General features: G+C 36.8%; 1 protein-coding gene across 1 annotated transcript in view; it reads right to left on the reverse strand.

Annotated features, from left to right (window-relative positions):
• Positions 1-7,313: 7,313 nt before the first annotated feature.
• LOC115009902 (uncharacterized) overlaps positions 7,314-24,203 on the reverse strand; it is a 68,337-nt gene continuing 51,447 nt past the window's right edge. The window contains 1 exon segment of the mRNA XM_029434207.1: positions 7,314-7,792. Within this exon segment, the coding sequence (XP_029290067.1) occupies positions 7,726-7,792 (67 nt within the window). The 3' untranslated portion in view covers positions 7,314-7,725.

The following is a 24,203-nucleotide window of genomic DNA, read 5'->3' on the forward strand; positions in this document are numbered from 1 at the left end:
GACTTTTAACTGACCTTTCCTCTAACACCACCACAAGGTTCTCATTTGTGGTTTTGAGTGAAATATCTTGACAACTATTGGATTGATAGACATCAAATAACATTTCATCTAGCGCCATCATCAGGTCAACATTTTATTTGTTCAACACTTTGGTTTGTGAACAAATACCTGCAAAACTGACGACATTCCCATCATCCAGAGCTGTACTAAATGTTGGCATGCTAACTAAGATGATGAACACAGTAAACATTATACCTCCTAACCATTAGCGTGTTAGCATTGTCACTGTGACCTTAGCATTTAGCTCAAAGCTCCGCTCGGTGTAAGAACAGTGTGGTAAATTCAGACACAGCTGAGATGCTGCTCATTGGCTCTGCTCGACATAGACACCAGTTTAAATAAGTAACAGTAACTCCAGACAACTGTGTGACATCCCAAAGCCAGAGAGCCAATAATCTCGGTGTTACATTCAATCCCACCCTGTCTTTTGATCAGGACCCTCCACTCTCAGAATACAGGACTGTTTGTCTGTCCCCAGAGTTAATAAGAAGCCGGCCACAGGACTCTGTCCCTATGGCCTGATTGTGTGGAGGCCTTTAAATCCAAACTCAAAACTCATCTTTTTGACTTAATTTTCAATGATATGGCTGGGGGGGTCAGTCTCAGTCTCAATTCATCAATCAGCCTCGTAGCTCTCGTCTTTGTTTGTCCTGCCGATGAGACTAATGTTAACATTCTGAGCCAATGCATCTCAATAACCCTCCGTTTGTTTGTGTTCCACACGCTGAGCTGAGGCACTACTTTATACTTAGACATTATTTTATTATTGTATGGAAAAAACATTACTGTCTCTCAGGGTAATTACAAAGAGCAATTACTTTAATTATACAATTAATGTTCTAAATGAAATATTTTGTATTTAAAAAGAAGAATTGCTGAGTGTCTTCCTACCAGACTTCAGCTTCAATAAAATGTTTCCATCTTTCCAAATGTTGCTTTGTTTCATCATTTCAATTTGCAACACACCCTTCCAAAATAAAGTGACTTTAATAAACATTCTAAATCCACATCAGAAGCTTTAAAAAACAAAAGAATCAGTTATTAATATAAGTGATAGCACATTAGACCTCTTTTGAACCTCCCTCCAGACGGCAGAAACAACTTGACAGCAGCAGTAAAGATGCTCTAGATTAAAGATGTCAACCCAGAGTCCTTTAAACAAAAAGTACACTCATCTGATTCAGCCATTAGACTTCCCAGTGGAGTTTAAAGATGAGGTTTTAATAGCTCTTGAATGGCCCAATGAGCTCTATCACACAGAGCAATACGGTGACACACATTTGTTGGTAATTCAATGTTAGTTTTGGTCTTTATAGTTGACAATAACCAGAGTTTAGCCTTATCCTTTGACATCCTTTATTTGTCTATATCTGAGCACCACACAAACATAGAGAAAAAGGAATGTGTCGTTTGGATGCCAGTAAATGTTAACTGAGGACGTGTGTTGTGAAAGGAAGGCCAGAGGTAGCGGGGGACTCATTTAGATGAAGCATCATCTGTTGGAAAAACAAGAGATGAAAGACACAGAAGCATACAGAGCCTGGCATCAAACATCAGAACAGTTCATCTGGTAGGATCTTGACATCACTACCATCACAGAGGATGTGCACTCATCTATTTCAGTCATTATTTTCCAGATGGGCAGGGTCAGGTCAGACAGAGTGGAACAATAGGCATCTCCAGGCGTAGATTTGTGATGTAGCAAACCTCATCCTTATGTGACATATTTTAAAGGCTCAGTTTACCAACATCACATATAACATATTTTTAATTAAAACATTTTTTGATATCTGACTTACATATTGGGACTATTTCTTCTGTAGAAAGTAGTTCCAGTAAAGACATGTTATTTGATATCACTCCCTCAGCAGTTTAAAACCAGATATCTGCTTTGAAAGTCAGTCAAACTGTGATTTCAATATCTGTGTTTCAGTCCACTCGTGTTCATGAGTGTGGTTGTTCCTGCACGGCTCAGATTTGCGTTGGCCGGTATGGAGACGGTGATCCACCCATTGCAGTAATGTAAACTCTGGATTAAACATCAACCAGGAGTCAACACACCCTGCCTGAAGCTGCCTTGACCTCACGTTCCTCAGTCCTGTCAAAGGCAAACAGACCTGCCTGTGTCAGGGTTTTTTAAACAGTCAAGGATACGACATTCAGCAGCTCTGTGAACATTTGTGTGCGAGAGCTCGACTTCTGTGGAAAACAGTGAGCACCATTTAAGAGATAGCATAACATCCTTTTCTCACCAAAAAGATTCCCAGAAAGAAAAGAGCTGACAGGTTACAGCATTCTTTAAGTGTGTGTGTGTGTGTGTGTGTGTGTGTGTGTGTGTGTGTGTGTGTGTGTGTGTGTGTGTGTGTGTGTGTGTGTGAACACCAGAAATGAGTTCCCACAGGTGGGTGGTATCAGAGTTGAGCTCCAACAACTTATCAATCATCTGCCTTACACTTTGTGAAATACACACACACACACACGCCCCTCAGAAATGTACTGAATTATATTTGCTACGTAAAAGACATGAGAGTTTCTGGGGCACTTGTGTACGAATAAAATTCTTCTCCTTCTTAGTGTATAGACTTGTGTTGTCATGCCACAGTGTAATGTAAGCTGAAAGGAAGTTGATCGAGTTGGATTTATGAAACAGGGGGACTATTTTTATCTGTGGATTAACACACATTTGGTGCTCTAGTGAGTGTTAATGGCAGCAGGGCGGTCCATGCAGGCTTGATGAAAACAAACAGTGTGTTCATTGTAATGAAGGATCAATTCATTGTTGTGTTTGGTCTTTTCATGGGCTTTGTTGGCAACAATGTAACGGCTCATATGTACTCGCCCGTGTACCTGCTTCTGCTGCGCTATCAATCATCTGGCCAGAGGAAGTGTTGTCATGCGAATTTATTACATTTGATTATCAGTGTTGAATCGACTGTGACAGCAAATAACTCTCTCAATCCTCTTTTAAGATGACAGCTTACTTAAAATATATCAAACAAATGAGCTCCCTGCGAGTCCACAGGAACTGCGCTTGAATCATTTGAACTCTGTGCACCTAAAGAAACCAAATACGTTCAATAAAAAGGTGCAAAAACATGAATTTGTGTACTTCAACATGCTGAACTACTGTATTCTTGTGACTTTTGTGCACTGATTTGGTCCAAAGAAAACCAACTGATGCATATTGAGGCTCAAATGCTGAGTTTTCAGTCACATGCTTATATCCACTGACCCAAACACAGATCCAGTATTATGACATTATTGTGGTGTCTCTGGAGGAATGACACATAGCACCATGACTGAAAGGAGCAACAGCAAGGCTGCACATCTGGAGGAGAGACGCGTGTGTGGGAGAGAGAGCAGGCGACATGCAGGATGTTCACTCTGACTGCAGCCTCATCATAGTCACCAACAGATGAATAGAGGGAAACAGATGCATGCCTTTCTCTTTCCTGTCCTCCACTTCCCATCACCTCTGCAGCATGTGTTGGTATAAGACGTGTGTGTAATGCATTTGAACTTTCCCTTTCTGCTCGTCAGCGTAGGTGGAAATGTTGGCGCAACCACATTTCACATTTAAATCGCTGACTAAGACCAGAAAGGGAAAACATCTCACCTGTCCTGAAGTCCTTTCATTGGTCGACTGTCATTTATAGAATAGATTCTAAGATCCTTTTAATAGTGTTCAAAGCACTTCACGTACCAGCGCCTGAGTACATGTCTGACATGGTCTCCATGTTATAGACCCCATCACCCACCCTGTCATAGACCCCATCACCCACCCTGTCATAGACCCCATCACCCACCCTGTCGCAGACACCATCACCCACCCTGTCGCAGACCCCATCCCCCACCCTGTCGCAGACACCATCACCCACCCTGTCGCAGACCCCATCACCCAACCTGTCACAGACACCATCACCCACCCTGTCGCAGACACCATCACCCACCCTGTCGCAGACACCATCACCCACCCTGTCGCAGACACCATCACCCACCCTGTCACAGACCCCATCACCCACCCTGTCACAGACCCCATCACCCACCCTGTCATAGACCCCATCACCCACCCTGTCGCAGACACCATCACCCACCCTGTCGCAGACCCCATCCCCCACCCTGTCGCAGACACCATCACCCACCCTGTCGCAGACACCATCACCCACCCTGTCGCAGACCCTATCACCCACCCTGTCACAGACCCCATCACCCACCCTGTCACAGATACGCAGGTATGATGTTTACATGCATAGACTGAGAACAAAGTGACTGGGAGAATAATTATCAACACATAGCGAGAGTTATTTAAAATCACTTCTGGTTCCACTCTTGCAGCCTCCTTCATGTGAAACCTTCAGTAAGTTCTGCGCCTCGTCATGCCAGTACTTGTATGTATGCATATTTGAAGTGATCATTTATGCATTAGGTATGAATCAAGCTGCAGTCCTCACCAGCATTGAAAGAGAAAGACTCCCAGGTTAGTGCTCATCCACTGCAGATATCGTGTTCAGAGGGACTCTCCTCCACTCTCCCCGAGAATGAAAGAATGTGTTTGTAGATTAGCTCAACAGGGAGGATGTGAGGAAACACTTGGCAATCATTAACGTCCAGTTCCTATCCAGCTCTGGATATCAAACTCTCTCTCAATGTGTCTCACTTACATATCTCTCTCTTTCAGAAAGTTATTCCATTTCTCCCATTTACATGTTTCTACTTGCTGCCTCTCTCTTTCTTTCATACTGCAACTTTCCACATCTCACATGTTCAGTATACTGTACAGTACATACAGTACATACATAATGTAAGTGGACGGTGCACATGGTCGGGGAGTTTCTAATATGATGTAGTTTAAATATTACATATATCTAGTGCACAGTAAACACATTAAGTTAAATAAAAGGCAGTCAAAATGTACTTACTTTTTTAAAGCAACTACATACCGGAGTGTGAAATGTAATTATAGTAAACACTTAATGCTAACATTTAAACACTTTTATCTGAATGTATGTGGTTTGAATTTAACTTTTTCACTTTCCCAGAAGTTTTTGAAATGTCTAAATGTTTGGGTTCACACATTCAGAACATGTTCAAGTGTGACAGTCGCTCATCCAAACTTGAACTCTGGCATCATGTGACTGTGGACAGAGCACTCACTAATACTTTTGGCAGAATGTCAACAATATGAGTTTATTTGTTTTTACCTGGCATGATTTTTAGCATAATATATAATATTTATTAAAACATTGACAAGTGTTCTTAAGTCTCTCTCAAATCCTTCTTTTTTTATACACACTAACAAACTGCATGCATACACCAATCCTTTAATTGTTCATTTATTTTAATAACAGAAAATGTTTAGAAATGTTTAATCTTCATCGGGATCAAAGTTCATGATATTTCAAAGCTGGACTCGTGCCATTTAAACAACTTCTATTTATATCAAGCAGGAAGTGCCTACACAAGTTTGGCAACAGGTTAAAAGGATTTAGTGACTAAGTAAAGTGCTTATATGGTCCATGACTTAACTTTCCACATTAAATAACTTTTTGAGACCGCAAGACAAGCATGACAACAAACAGACATGAACGGGAACAATAACTAATCATATGCTACATGCCATATATCCCTCAGCTCCCAGGACATCCATAACAGCAATTGTCTGGATTCTTCATGTGAAACATTTGTCATGATGACACATCCTCCTGGAGAAGACACGTCATGTACAAGTGAAAATAAACCTGTGTTAATCATTATTATGCTCGATGTGTCCGGTGTCTTTCGTAGTGTTCACCCCTCCTTAATACAAATCTCCAGAGCAGAATCACACGGTTCTTAGGGACTTCAGGGAAATGTGAGTAAAACAGCCGAATGTTAATGTTTGACTGAAATTTGGTTTCAGTTTCCTAGTTACAAAACGTACACGGGACAGCGTAACACATTGAAATCTCTAAGAACGTATGTTAAAGCTTAATGTTTCTCGTACAGTGAGAAGCCCATTTTGAAACTGTGCAGCTAAGTGCGCAGAGGTATGCGACCCCTCTGTCCACCCCTGCGTTTCTGTCCAGGTTGTGCAGTTTGTCTTTGATCCTGAACTACAGAGTCGAACCTTTACAAGGTCAGCGGGTCGGCTCTGTACATTCCACAGCGTTTAATAGGTCACTACCAAAAGGCTTCACAGTGAAAAAGAGAGGCATCGTTAATTACAGGAAGAAGAAAGTTGTAGGAAGAAAAGTTCCTAACATGTGTTCCTTCTTTACTGTTCACCTGCTTTTTCTTTTAACAGCCGTTACTACGACCGAGCCAAGTATCAGTGTGTGGTTGTTTCAAGCCACACCTTCCATCCATACACTTCAAATCCAGTAAACTGTTTTTTCTCACGACTGATTAATACCGGCTGTAAATCAGGCGTTCCCGTCCTGACACTGCCACAGAGCTAATGAACAGGGAGGCGCTTGTATTTACAGCTAGTAAGGAAACGGGTAAAAGTTTGAATACGTGTCCACGCTAACATATATGTGAGGAAAACTAACACACAAGCATATAAATGCCCAAGAACAAACCGACACGCGAGTGCTCTGAAGGTGTTCAGACGCAGCGCGGTCACATTGTACGTGTTCATTGGCTCGTGTTTGTGATCCGATTGCCTTCAGCTGATTGAGTTTACCCAGTCATCACCCTTATGCTGTACATACAGTCTGTGGGGGTCACAGGTTACATGTTTCTGAGCACCGACTCGTGCATGTTGTCACGTCAGTTTTCTGTTTGGCTTGTAAAACCACATCATGTAATTACTTCAGGTTTGTCAGGTAGACATGACAATATTAACCAGAAATGCTCGGGAAAGAAATGCAAGTGATCTCTGCATTTCTTTATTTAAGGTCGAGTTAGGAGCGTTGTCCTGGTCCTTGCGTCATGTTAGCGCGTCACTTGTCAGGAAGTGGAACTGTGGTCATTTTAAGCATTTGAACCAGAGAACAACTGACATTTGAATTTCAACAGCAAAACATTTTTTTTGACTCAAAATGTAATAAACATAACATACTGTGAGAACTGTCAACACTTTCTAGCTGTAGCTTATTTGATATAAGAAGTTCCAGCTCAGACACATAATTACATGATGCCAATGTGGTTTTGGAAGCCGAATGAAAAACACACACACACACACACACACGTCGTCACGATCCCAATTAAAGCACAGCGGCCCTACAGGACAGACATGCTCCTAAATAAATAACAAGTCAGCATTAAAAAGAATATGAATATTTTATTAGTACCAACTGTGTAAGACAATAAGAGTCATGTAAGAGTCATGGTTAAGCATTTATGGATCATCTGGAAAAATAAACAGCACCAGTGCAGCGCAAAGTAGTATCAAAATACATGCTACATGCACCATTGCACACACTCTTACAATATATTAAAAGCAGTACAAAGATTCTCTAGCTTGTGTGAGTGTTACAGCTTTACAGCAGCAACTGCAGTTTGGATCCATGCTGGAATGGACCCTGCACAGAGTCCCCACTTCACATTTAGACCAAAGTAATGAGTTAGTTACAAGATCCCCTAATTTACAAAACTAACTATTGTGGTTTCATATGTTATGTAAACATTTAGTGCATTTTATCGCTTCACTAGTTCCATCATCTTCCTCTCCCTTCTTCAGTGTCAGATCAGCTTGGACTCTCGAGCGTTCCTGAAGAGGACGCTGGTCTGATGCCTGGAAGACAACTCCCTGAAAGAGAAAAGCTAATTAATAGCTTCAGAGAAGAAAAACAGGAACATACGCTCACATATCATTTTGATTCTTCAGCTTGAAGGTTAATGTTTGACCTTGGAAACAAAAATGTCACAAAAAACCATCACAACACAAAGTCCGTCTTATTCTGATTACGGTTATCAACCCTGGTTCAGATTGTTGGCATATTACTTGAGTAAAAAAATAAAAATAACCTGAAGACGGTAAAGCAATGGAGCATTACGAGTATGATCAGAAATACTGCATTCTTACAAAACACTGCAGGAACGGTTCATCATGTGAGACGGACTTCCTCCCTCGCATGCAGGGCTGCGGCTAACCATCATTTTCATTACCGAATAATCTGTCAATTATTTTCTAGATGAATTGATTTCATCACTAATTGTCGCAGCTGACACTATTTTTGCACAGTAGTTACATTTGGCTTCATCAGAAAGGTCTTTTATGCAGCTGAGCCACACTTTTGAGAGCTTTGTTTGGTTTGCCAGATGTGTGCATTGCGCAGCATTGTGGATGAGAGTGCAGTGTGTCCACACTTCACTGTGTGGAACCAGCAGCATGGTTCTTAATGGGTCCCTTCTTTAACATGTTTTGGAGTGGGTTCCAATTCAGTACTGGTTCACGATACCCAAGCTTCAAACAAAGGAGTACAGTCACAGAGATGAAGTCAAAAATATAAATAGTTACAAAGCTGGTATGTTCTTGAAACTGATTTAAATGTGGTGGTGTTTAAAGTTAATTGGGATAATATTTGTACATACCATCAAAACCACTGAATTTCCCCGGCTCATTCAGTTACTTCCTGTATTTGTTTCAGATAATATCCTCACTCTTAAACATAACACGGTTCCTTTGAAACTGGACCAAGATTCACGTTCTCAGGAGCATTTTGCTCTTCTGCCAAAAGCAACCAACTAAAATGACCTGTAATAATAACTTGGTAAAATGTTGCTCAGTCGCAATACATTCGACAAAACAAACATTCGTGAACACACCCTAAAGTCGTTAAACCAAATCCATCATTAGGACAACAGCAATGTAGAATCACACACCAACATCCTGAAAGAAAACAAATGCACAATGTTTGGGTCAAACAGCTGAAAGCTGTGAAATGTTCCCTCCATCTTTGTGTTTCTCTTCCTAAGGGACTTTACATTTTTCACACAAAAACATTTCATAGCTGAACAGCCCCTGTGCCTCACGGGCAGTAAACAGCATCCTGTTCCTACATGTGAGACAAATGCTCGATTTCTATCTAAAAGCTTTATTTGTGAAGCATGCGTGTGTGCTCGCAGACCTCTGCATCTAGTCGTTTTCACAACATTACACATTCTTTGTACTCAAAGTGACCTTATCTTTATTGTCAGTGCCACTTTACTCTGCTCCATCAACCACTTACAGGCCAGCGTGCCTTGACTCAACATGCCACATAACAGCACTTCTGTTCCTTGGATTATAATGTGAGATTTAGACTGTGGTATGAGGTGGGGTGGGGGGGAGAATATTCCTTATTGGGTGTGTGTTTGATTGAGTCAGTGTTGATTGGCTTGATTTTCATTGAGAGTTTGAGAGTTTCAGTGCGAGTGTGCAGCGATTACCCTGAGCAGGTTAGCTACGGTGGCTTTAGCTGCATGTGGTAGCAGACAGACCCAACTTGATGGTAAACAGCCTTTCACTGGGGCCAGCCCTCAGTCTGGCTTTCCCACAATGCAAGTCTTTGGAGGTAATTCAATGGCAGAATTGACACTATGGTAATGGCGCTCCTTGACACCGGCCCCACACTGCACAAGCGTATTGCCACTAAGCAGCACAAGCCCATGAGATGGGCCCCACACTACCCACAGCCTTTAAATGAATTTGAATAATCACATCCAAAGAAACTAAGTTGAAGAATCTAAGGTGCACCTAATATAACGGATATTCTCTGAGAAATCAGAACGGTACCAAAGTATGACAACATGGCTCAAATTAAAAACCAACAAGAGCAAATAATAGACACCTTCGTCACCATAGAAACAGTTCCACACAATTAGTAGGAACTGACAGCAGGACCTGCATGGGTAATGATCTGTTTAGTGTGTGTACAAATTGGAGTGACGCAGATGCAGTTTCCTTCTGTAGAGGGCGAAACCTCTTGTGAAAGCAATAACCATCCCTGCTTGCAACATCTACCTTTGATCATTCAGTCCCTTCATTCCTGCCTCACATCCATCACGCTCATGTTACCCCCTACTAATGCATGAAAAGGGCACTTAACTGAAAAACAATACTGGTTGTAAACTGGCAGTATTGCAGGCAAGACATGATTGACACCACGCTCATGCCTGTATGCCTGAGAGACGGTTAGCTTCGCGAAAAGAATGGAAGGAGGAGGAAACAACTAGCCTGGCTCAGTACAAAGTAAAACAATCTGCCCACCAGCACCTCTAAAGATCACTAATAATGGTTTGTTTAATCCGTATACAAACACTAATGAAAAAAGGAAGTTAGGTACTGTAACTAGGTCTTGATGGACAGCCATTCATCCTATACATCTTATACAGTGTCTCTGCTGGTTACCTGGCAACCTCACAGTGACAAGAGCCCAGGAAGTCTCTGCTATTGGCTGTTGTTGACCAAGAAGTAGTTACAGCACATAACTCCCTATAAAACTAAATTGTTTTTTTAAACTACGCTAACAGCATGGCCATGTGGATCCGTCAGGCGGCCTGTCCGCTGGTTGGTCAGTCTGTCCGCTGGTTGGTCAGTCTGTCCGCTGGTTGGTCAGTCTGTCCGCCACTTTGGTCCAGAAGATAATCAACTACTGGACATTCACGGTCCTCAGAGAATGAATCCTACTATAGTATGGATCGTCATGAAATTTGGTACAGATATCTATGTTGACCAGAGGATGAAGCCCAGTGACTCTGGTCACCCCCTGACCTTTCCTGTAATGCCACAAACAGGTCAAAGTTTTACTTATCCTATGAAATATTTCAACATCCTCTAGATAAAGACACTTTATTGTCATTGTAGGCAAACAACGAAACTTTCAGTGACCAGTCAGAAGAGAACAAGATAAAAATGACGGACATTCATGGTTCCCAGAGGATGAATCCTAATGACTTTGGTGATCTCCTGGCTTTTTCTGTAGTGACACCAGCAGGCGTAGGTGATTTGCTGATATCCTTCCCTGCTCTGCTCATTGACTTCAGTCAGACCAAACACACAAGTTAAATAAACAAAAAAGTTCAGCTCAGTATTACAGGGCTTACTATTTTGACTGCGCCTCTACGTATACAGTATGCAAAAGATAAACAGAGGCGTTTTCAAAATATTTGACCTTTTTACAGGAAAGCATTCATACAAATTTCAGCTTGAAGATATTGTCCACTGAATAGTTTCTGCGCTGTGACAACATTTGATAACGATCATAAACCAGAGATATGGACCTCTACTGAGCTTAGTGTCCTGGTTCATATCTGTTCTGCATCTGTTAAAAACATCCCCCCAAACCTCAGCCCTCAAGAAAACAACAATGCTATCATTCATGTCTATCAGGGTATTCTGATCTAAAAATGACTGCAATGAGCTCTCTTGACATGTTGAGGCCTGTCAGATTGAACCGTATGATCCCAACTGGTCCCACATTTATCACTAATGTAGAGTTCACAATAGTTTGCTTCCCTGCATACAAAGAAATGCTGCGTTATTAGTTTCCAGTCATTAGGAGCCACAATGGAACTGCTAAAACATTTAGACTTGGTGTCAAGTTGGGACCTTTAGACAAAGGCAGCTGAATAACAGTCAGGTGAACAGAGCGTCTCACTCACACACACGTAAAGTCTATTGTGTGCTTGGAACAGTAACGGGAAAGTTTTAGCCAGGTAACATTAGTCCGTTGAATGAGCTGAGGTTGCTTCTGTGTCTCAGAGGCCACACACACACACACATGTATAGAAACACAGACAGGTGTGCACGATACACACACATGAACAAAGAGAGTGATTATTACCTCTCTGCTCCAGCAGACATACACATGCATAATTCAAATTCAATTACACTGTAAGGAGAAGAAACAAACTGGAGAGAGACTCCCAGGCAGCCGTAAAGTGCTGCACCAGTAAAACCATTTCCTGTGCAGTGACTCCGCAAGTCACACCAACTGGGCTCAGTTACTCAGCTCTTTCTGTCCTAACTAAGTTCTTAGCACAGAGATGCATCAGTGACACCTGACACCAGTGGCCAATGCACCTCAGGGGAGCATTGTGTAACTGTGGTATGGCACTGTACATACCACATTACTAAGACTGCTAAACAGTAATAGTTTAGTCTATAACATTTACAAATATAGAGAAAGATGCCCGACAAGTTGACAAGATAGCCCAATGTGACGTCTACAAAGTGTGTTCAGTCCAAAACAACAATATATTTAGTTTGCATCTGTTAAATAAATATAACTGAGGCTGACAGCAATATCATACAGAAGGTATAAACCAAAATTAAACTAAAATGAAAATGTTGACAATTGACAAACATTCAACAGCTGTTTAGACATTTCACTCAAAACCAAAAGAAAAGTTGGTGATCACCAAAATTACTAGGATGCATGAATTTAGTTTCCATCCATTTAGAAGCTGTTCAGATATTTTAGTGTGTCAGCAACAGAGTCACACTGTTAGGGCGGATAAAAAGCAGCAAAGTCTCACATTAGTTACAATGGGAACCACACAAAAAGGTTGGCGATTAATTTTGTGCCGACCAGCTAATCAATAAATCAACTCAACGTTTCAGGGCTATATTTAGCTATATTTGTTTTAGGGCTGCGCTTTATCACCAATCCTGTTTGTGATATTCATGGATAGGATATCGAGGCGTAGTCGTGGAGGAGAGGGGTTGCAGTTTGTTGGCCTGAGGATCTCGTCGCTGCTCTTTGCAGATGATGTGGTCCTGATGGCATCATCGGTATGTGACCTTCAGCAGTCACTGGATCGGTTCGAAGCCGACAAGCGGTTGGGATGAGGATCAGCACCTCAAAATCTGAGGCCAAGCAGCAGGAAACCGGTGGATTGCCTACTCCGGGTAGGGAATGAGTTCTTACCCCAAGTGAAGGAGTTCAAGTACCTCGGGGAATCGGAGCAGCGGCGACGTTATTGCATTCGCTTTACCGCACCATTGTGACGAAAAGAGAGCTGAGCCAGAAGGCAAAGCTCTCAATATACCGGTCGATCTTCGTTCCTACTCTCACCTATGGTCATGAAGGCTGGGTCATGACCGAAAGAACGAGATTGCGGGTACAAGCGGCCAAAATGGGTTTTCTCTTCCCTTAGAGATAGGGTGAGAAGCTCAGCCATCCGTGAGAGACTCGGAGTAGAGCTGCTGCTCCTTTGTGTTGAAAGGAGCCAGTTGAGGTGGTTCAGGCATCTAGTAAGGATGCCACCTGGGCGCCTCCCTAGGGAGGTGTTCCAGGCACGTCCAGCTGGGAGGAGACCCCGGGGAAGACCCAGGACTCGGTGGAGAGATTATATCTCCTCACTGGCCTGGGAACGCCTCGGGATCCCTCAGTCGGAGCTGGCAGATGTGGCCCGGAGAAGGGAAGATTGGGGTTCCTTACTGGAGCAGCTGCCCCCGCGACCCGACCCCGGATAAGCGGTAGACAATGGATGGATGGATATTTGTTTTATATTCAGTTCATTTATCAGTCATCCCCATAGGGGTACTGTATTTATGTCTAAACCTTTAAAAGTTCCAATGTATAGTACCGAACGTCCAGCTCCAAAGAAATAGGGGGGCGGTAATTTTAGCTCTACTACTGGGTCCATACTAAATTTACAGTCATTAGTTATAAATAAAAAAAGAATCACAGCGGTCTGATGGAGCACTGGGTCTAACCTGTGCAATGACAGCAACAGAAAGTTTGCAGTCCCCTGGAATTAGATGCTCCATAAAGTGGCGGAGCTAATTGCTAACTGAAGCTCCGTCCGTCTCCTGTGGCTGCCGACTGCTATACTCTGACACTTTAAATTAAATCCAATAAACTGTAAAACAAACAGTTGTAATATTGACAAGCCAGTCATCGTAGCTCTACTTCTTCGGTCTTTGGAATGAGGGCAGACGGGCACTACAGTGTCTCACCATCACCTCTAATCAGTTAGCATGCTACTTTCAGTAGATATCTCTGCAACACAATATATAAACGTTCTTTTGACAGTGTCGACACTGTAACCTCTTCACATTCTGTTGATAATGTTAGTTAATGTTTTGAATGTTATAAACTTCAATTCTACACATTGCACCTTTAATGACTAGACTGGTCTTATTTCTAGTACAAGTCATTCTTCCATGAATGTGTGCTGGATGAAATTGGAAGCTAACTTTACCTCAGCTCCTGTAAAACAAGTGTCACAACAAAGGACTAAAGAAATGACCCATGGAGAGGGCTGAACTCAAACATCCTCTGAGTGGGAAGGCGGTTCGACAGGTAAACGATTACGTGAAGAAAGTGTTGGATTCACTTCTTTGATGGTACTATAGGTTAGAAAGTGAACTCACTGAGGCTTTTTTGATGTTCTGTCACCTGGCCCGTGTTCTTTTATTTAACCGAGATATGACAACTCAGCGACAAGATCTGCCTTTCACAAATTGAGACAATAGACTTGATCATTTACTGCCCACCTTTACAGCCGTCTCCCTCATCCTGTCCCCAGCAGGTGTTCATGGTAAGACACAGCAGATATCAGATACAATCTTAGATACGGGCTATAGGAAGTGCCGGGAAGTTACTTAAGACTTTTAGCAAGCAGTTCACTCAAAGCAAGTGAAATGTAGATCAGGGTGGGCACAGAGTGAGTGATCTGTAACTGTTCCCTTAACAGCATCTCTGTGAAGGTTTAAGTTTAACTCTTTACTACATTTGCCAATTTTACACCAATAGGCTTGTAGATGAAACCTTATTATGTCATAAGATACAGACATAACAAGCAAGTTCACTTTTACCTCTCCCTCTACTGCCACACTTTTGTCAGGGATTATTAGAAACACATTCTGGTGCTGGTCTGGTTAACTGCAGTGATCGAAGTGGTTATGACATCAGAGGCCACGCTGCAGGCCGTGCTAAGTGACGTTGACTGGGATGCGTTCCAAAACAATTCTGTCAGTGAGTCTGAAGTAATGCATCATACCAATGATTGCAAAGACATTATTCCCACGGTGTCTGTACAGTCACTTAGAATTAGAAAGTGGGCTGATGGCTCATCCGGGCTATTTTGCGCGGCCGTGCCACTTTTGTTTTAGGATTTGCTGACAGAGATGTGAAGGAATACGAGGGGTCTTATAGGCCGAGACGTGTGATCAAAGTTGTTAAATGGAATCTATTCTAATTATTATCATCATCAGCCCTGAAGATAGGGCCATGCCGAATAGTTTGAAGCTTCATTCATAACATTCAAAATCTAAATCAACATTTGAATGCTGCTCAGCTTGTTTTTTGCATATGTATTCATTCTGTTTAAACCTGCAGTTTCAGATACAGTTTAGGCTACACTAATATTATTAGTATTACAAATTATTAGAATTATATTCGAGTAGTGGCTGCGTAATGTGGGTTGGGCGGGTTTTGGTAAGCTTAGTAGAAAATAGGTGGTAGACAGAAGTGTAACATGAAAAAATTTAACATTTGTAAAAAATCAGTACAAGCGTAACTTTTAGGAGTCTAGAGTTTGCCACCATTGTAATTCACAGCACATATTGAGAAATATGAGTATGTCACAAATAAATCCCTTAATCTTGAATGAATATGTTCACACAAAACACCCTCATTCCCTTTGTATCAGAAAATAATTCCTTGACAGTCATTAACTTTGACCTTTTCCATTTACTGCGATGACGAGCATTCAAAACCACCCTTTTATTAAGACTGTAGATATGCAACAATTTATTGGTGAAATGTCAAAACCCAACATTTTCTTTTTTTTTTATTAGGAATTTCAGTTCCCTTCGTTACACTGGAAGAAAAACAATGAACAAAGAGAAATGTATTTTCAATCTATTCAATCTATCACTTCCTTTCACTGCAGGCATGATGGGAAACATTTCCATTCAGCTCTTAGAAAAACAGAGGTGTGGTCCATTCATGGTTCACTCACTTTTACATTTATACCTGTTAGCTTTTGTTCACCTTTCTAGATAAACATTAAGGTGTGGGCCAGAGCTGCCATTCACTGCTGTACCTCTGCCTTGAGGCTGACCCTCTCTCGGTGTAATACTTAACCTTTGGAACAAACTGTTTGTATATGTACACGTTTTACTATATCATGCAATAAGCATAACAAGGGTTTATCCAAACACATCAACACTAAATAAATAAACTAATTCACCTCTGCTTTCTAACCTTTCAGGTGTAGGATTGACATTTTATTGAAGAGGAATAGTGTGTGTGTGTGTGTGTGTGTGTGTGTTTATGTGAGTCTTTGATCAAACAAACACTACAGTGTGGGATATCAGTGAGAGTCACCAAACAGCTGGACAATGCTGGGGAATCTGGGGTGATCTCATGAATGATTAAGTTTAGTGGTGTAATGTGTCAAGACTGCATGAAAACACAAATGGAAATATAAATACACGCTATAAAGAAAGTAGTAGCTCCTCTTTCTGGGCAAAAACAATCTTTCCACTCAAAATCAACATCCCATATCTTCTGATGAGAAATTCCAAAAGGCCTCCATGTATGAAAGGGAAGTGCAGCTGAGATTAGGGCTGCTTGCTAAAAGTCTGTGCGTTAATAATGGGTCCATGAGCCATAACTGCCTAACTGACAGCTGGTCCCGAGGACTCAATCTTTACCACATGGAAGCTCTGGGGGGGCGACGGTTTGATCCCAACGCCGGAGGTTGCCCGGTGGGAAAGCGAGCAGGGCTGCGATGGTGAGCTGGGGGTGGCCTCAGGCGGCAGATGTGGAACCCCTAGACCTGTCAGGGGGGGGATGGGGGGGTCTGACTAGCTTCGACAGGTGACTGCAGCGCCCGACCAATGCAATCGCGAAAGGTACAAGCACTGAACTTGGAATAATTAGTAATATTTTGTGTTTCTCAAGCTAATGCCCTGTGAGTAAAAGCCTGCGTCAAGATATAATTGGACTGACCTCGTCTAAGACATCAAAACGTATACATGACCTGAGGTCACACGTGACTTTGTTGACTCAACCTGAAGATATTCAGGGGTAAGCACTGCCTCTGGCGCTCAGTGAGGATTAAATACAACCAATACATGCCTTTTGTAGAAGGAACTCTTCATAATAATATGTACAATAGGATACAGTTCATTCAAGTGAGTGAATTATTCAGTTGGATCTGAAGTCAAGGGAATGTACTGTATAATGGGTGAAGTGTATATACTAAACACCATCCATATTTTGACTTACAGACATTATACAATAAAAGACAACATATTGTCAGCTCATTATTGGTTTTTATGACTTCTTTATGTTAAATTACTGTACATTAAACAGCAACTGAAGCCATGCTAGATTTGTTTGTGGTAGTCAGGGAAATGAAGGAGTCACTTGGCTGGTCTAAGCACCAAACACTGCAGTAAGCCTTTCACTGTCCCTTTGTTTCTTTAAATAGGATGAGCTGTGTGTGTATGTGTATGTGTATGTGTGTGTGTGTGTGTGTGTGTGTGATCACTCATCGTCCTGTATCCTCACTACCCTGTTACATAACACCACTACACCTGCATCTTAACTATTCCCTTAACAATGGCAGAGGTGGTGTGTGTGTGTGTGTGTCTAGTACATCAATGCACGTGCTTGGGTTTGCCTGATTAAGAATTCTTCATGCATAAGGCCATAACTGGGATTTATTTTGCATCGTGTATCATCCCATGAAGCATGCACAACTCAAAGGCACATCAGCACACAGACGAATGACCAGGTTACAAAAGCACATGGTCAAATACTGAATGTCTCTAATGTTAATATGGACTGATATGATGGATTTGTTTGCGCACATAAAACATATGTACACAAACATTTCCCAAGGGAGAGGCGAGTACAGCACGGGAGAGCGGCTCCCACACTGCTGAACATACAGCCTATAATACCAGAGGATCAGATGACAAGCTTCAGCCAAAACACACACAAGCTCATGCAGTATGCACCGACATGATTCATGTTCGTCTCTTCCTACCTCCATCTCACACATGCATTCCAAATGTTAACACACAATGAACATACTAGTTGTCCTTTGAGCCAATACAAAAGCACTGATAGATCACTGTCACACACACACACACACACACTTCTGGCAGGCTGCGTGGGTCACATATGTTCTGCTGCATAAACGGGAAAAAAAGAAATGCTCTAATTGTGTCAGTCCTGCACACAATGATCAACTTCTATCACTGAAGTCATACACGAGAGACAAACAACTATCTAACCCTAACCAACATTGGCCAGGACACACACACGCATAAACACAAGCTTTAAGATTTTAAGCCTCCACTTCTCAGCCAGATTATTCAAAAAGCAGAGATATCAATTACAAGCTATGATGTCTCAAGAGTATATTTGTTATTATAATCTAATACGAAATGGATTAAAAAGAAATCCTTAAACATACTTTGATAAGTGAGCCATGTCATGGTTAGATTTAATTAAGAAATCTTACACACCCCGTGCCTGTGAGAAGACGTTATGTGTGCGTTTCTCTTTGTCAACGTGTCCACAAAAGTGTGTCCTGTAAAAGGAAATGTTTGTTTACAAACACACAGACTACAGTTAAAAGACAAGTTGCAAGATAGAAAATAAATGTAACATAAAATGCTGGATGCAGTATAGAGAATGTTTACGTAGTGAGTGCAAATGTGCGTTCAAGTGTAAAAGACTGTGTGCATGCGTGCGTCTATGATTGGCAGAATACTGGTTGAGCCAGTTACCTGGCACGGTCATAAACAGATCATTTCTCACTTGGAAAAATGTTTTGCTGCCTGCCACCTGTCTGTCACAATTCTGTTAAAGCAACATTAAAAACAGCTTCAAAATCATTCTCCCAGAAGAAGTGCGTAAGGCTTTATACATACATACTACATACATACATACGTAATACATAATCTACATACATACATACAATATTTATATATATATATATATAATATATATATAATATATATACATATAATACATATATATATGATATTGATATATATATGTTATATTATTTAATATATATACTACTATATAATATATATCTATCAGATATACATATATATTACCTATATATATATACTATATCATAATATACATATATATAAATATATATATATATTATATATATATATAATACATATACTACATACATACATACATACATACATACATACATACATACATACATACATACATACAATATATATACATATATCTATACATATATCACATATATAATATATACATATTATATACAGATGAGTACATATAGACATATATACATACATATATACAATAAACATATATATATCTATATATACATATATACCCATATATACATACATATAATATAAATATATACATATATACCTACATATATATATGATATATTAATATATACATACATATATATTATACATGTATATGTATATATATATGTATATATATTATATCTATATATATATATATATAGTTAATATATATATATATATATATAGATATATATACTATATATATATATATGTATATATATATATATATAGATGTATATATGATAGATATATATATATATTTAATATATTATAAATTTTAATGTATGTATATATGTAATAATATATATATATATATATATATAGTATATATCTATATGTATATATGTATATATACATATATATATACACATATATTATCCTATACAGACATACACGTACATAAATACATACATACATACATATATCTATATATATATACACATATATATATAATATATAATACTAATATATAACACATATAATGGACACATACATATATATATATACATATATATTACATATATATATATACATATATCATACATACATATATATACACATCCATATATAATTACATATATACATATATATCATACATATCTTATCCATAACATATTATAATATTATAGATATATGTATATCTATATACGTATATCTATATATATATACATATATAGTATATATATACATATATATATATATATATATATATATATATTATATATATATATTATATATATATATACACATATATACATACTCACATATATACATACATCACTACATATATATATCTACACATATATATATACACCATATATATATATCTAGCATACATATATATACATATATATAATATAATATATAAGATTATCATAATATATATTATATATTATCTCTATCTCTCTCTCCGTCTCTCTCTCTATATATCTCTATCTCTCTCTATTCTCTCTCTCTCATCCTCTCTCTCTTCTCTCTCTCTTTATCCTCTCTCCTCTCCTATCTACGCTCTCTCTCTCTCTCTCTCTCTCTCTATCTCTCTATATCTCTCTAATCTCTGTCTCCTCGCTCGATCTACTCTCTCTCTCTATCGCTTCTCTCTTCTCTCCTCTCTCACCTCCCCCTACCTCTCTCTCCTTCTATATATATACACAGACATACATATATATATACCATATATAATAGATACATATACATCTATATATATACAATATACATATATTATATATATATATACATGTATATACACATACACATATATCTATATATATATATACTACATATATATACAACACATATATATATATAGTATAACATACATATCTTATACCATTATATATATCTAATATATATACATATATATATACAGATATATATATATATACTATACATATATACAATCTACTATATCTACATATATATATATTACATATATAATCTATACAATATATATTATTACATCGATATATATTACATATATATATATATATACATATACATTACATACACATACATATATATCGATATACACATATAACATATATATACACAAGTACATATATATAATATCATATACATACATATATATATATATACATGTATATTATCCAGACATATATATATATAATACTGTATATATATACTACATATCTAATATATAGTATATATATATCTATATGTGTGTAATATAATATATATATCTGTATTATATATATCTGTGTATATATCATTGTGATTATCTATATATATCTCTATCTCTGTGTGTATCTATCTCTATCTCTCTTTCCTCCCTCGTGTCTTCTTATATTCATTGTCTCTCTCTCATCCCTCAGTGGTATCTCTCTCTCTATCTATCTATCTCCAATCTCTCTCCCCCTATGTCTCTATTCTCTCCGTCCTCCTCTCTCTCTTATATTCTCTATAGCTCATATACCTCATGTTGTCTCTCCTATCTCCTATATCTCTCTCTATCTCTCTTCTCTATCTCTCTCTCGCTCTGTGATTGTCTCTCATCTCTCTCTCTCTCCTGTGTGTACTTCTCTCTCTCTCTCTCTCTCTCTATCTTATATCTCTCTTTACCCCCCTCCTCTCTATCTCTCTCTACCTCCCCCCCCCCTCTCTCCTCTCTGCTATCTCTCCCTCCCCCCCCTCTCTCCCTATGTCTACACTATACACATATCTATATATATATACACATATGTATAATATATAGACACATATGTATACTTATATACTCTAGTAATTACACACATATAATTATATATCTCTTACACATATATATATACACATTCTAGATATAATATACATATATACATATTATATTAAATATATATATTATATACCATCTGATATATATATACCATATTCCATATCTTATATATATAATATATATATCTATACACCACATATATACAATATATATATTATACACATATATACATATATATAGTATACCAGATATATATATCCATATAGTATTATATACACATAATATAATATACATATACCTACATCATCTATAATACAATATAATATATATTATATATAGCACACATATATATATATACATATATATAACACATCTATATATATAACACATATATATAATACACACATATATATATATATACACACACATATATATATATACCCATATATATATACACATATATATATATACACACTACATATATATATACATACATACATATCTATAACATACATACATTATATATATACAATATGTCTAGATATCATATATATATATATTATAATCCACATATTCGAAGTACATATTTGTATATATGATGTATTTGTGTATTATTATAGATAATAATATATCTATCTATATCTATATATATATATCTATGTAAACATTATAATAATACCTATATATATACATATTGTATATATATCCATATGTGTATTATATACATATGGTATCTATATAGATATTGTCTCTATCTATATACACCTATGTATATATTACACATATGTATATATATACCATATGTAATATATATATATTATGTATATATATACACATAGTATCTATATATATATATTATTCATATATATATATATAAGAATACTATATATATATCTATCTATATATATTCATATATCATATATATCTCAAGACTATCATAGTATATATATATAGATATATATATATATACTATATATATATACACATACATCATAAGAATACCATACATATATATATACATACATATATATATATATAGCACATATGTATTAAATATAGATATAATATACATACAATAGATGTATATATACCATAGGTATATAAATATATATATATTATACACATATATATATATACCCAATGATATATAACAATCTGTATATATATATATATATATACCATACATACATATATATATATAACATACATATATATATACATATACTATATCCATATAGAACATAGATATAATATATATATATATAATATAGCGATATCTATTAATATATATACATTATATATATATATACCAATATACACACATTACATATAGATAAGCACATATACCATATAATTTATTCACATATATATCAATCATATACATATATACACATCTATCGATATATACATAACATATATTACACATATCTATATACTACATATACATCTATATACCAATATATAATGCATATCATATATATACACAATGCATATCTCTAAAACACATATATATAATACCATATATCTATATACACCCATATATACATATCCAAATATATACACATAATCTATATATACACATATATATATACATATACCATATACATACACATATATATTATATACATATCATATATATACACATATATAGATATACCTATACACATTACATATACACATATACTATACACAATATATATATATATATATATATACAATTATATTATATATATATAGACATATACATATATAATTACATATTATATATATTATATATACATATACATATATATATCCATATCCATACAACCATATATATCACACATATACATATACATATACATATATATCCACCACACATATATATATACATATATATACACACATATATATATACATATACATTATATACAACACATATATATATACATCTACATATTGCAACACATATATATTATACATATATATCACCTCACTGTATATATACTACATATACACACATATTATATATATACATACATAATCCATATATATATATACATAACATTACACCCACATATTATACCACACATATATATACATACACATATATATACATACCCATCATATATATATTACACACATATATATATACACACATATATCATATACATATATATTACACACACATAATATATTATATATATATATACATACACATATATAATTATAATATATATATAACATATATCTACCCACAGCACATATATTATATATATAATACATATATATATAATTATAGATATACCCAACATATATTATACTATACAATATAATATATATATATATACACACATATATATATTATATATAAACATACATATATATATATTATATATACCACTATATAAGATATATATATACATTATATATACACACATATATATAACATATATATAACACACATATATATACATATATATACATATATACATATATATACATAGATAATCAATGTATATATATAATAATATGTGTGATAATATGTATATATATATATATATATATCTATATATATATATGTCTATATATATTAATATATATATATTATTATGTGATATATATATTACACACATTACATATATTATATATACATATATATATATATATATATATACATTATATATATTACAATATACACATATA

The sequence above is a fragment of the Cottoperca gobio genome, chromosome 6 (genome assembly GCF_900634415.1).
Source record: "Cottoperca gobio chromosome 6, fCotGob3.1, whole genome shotgun sequence".
Classification (NCBI taxonomy): Eukaryota; Metazoa; Chordata; class Actinopteri; order Perciformes; family Bovichtidae; genus Cottoperca; species Cottoperca gobio.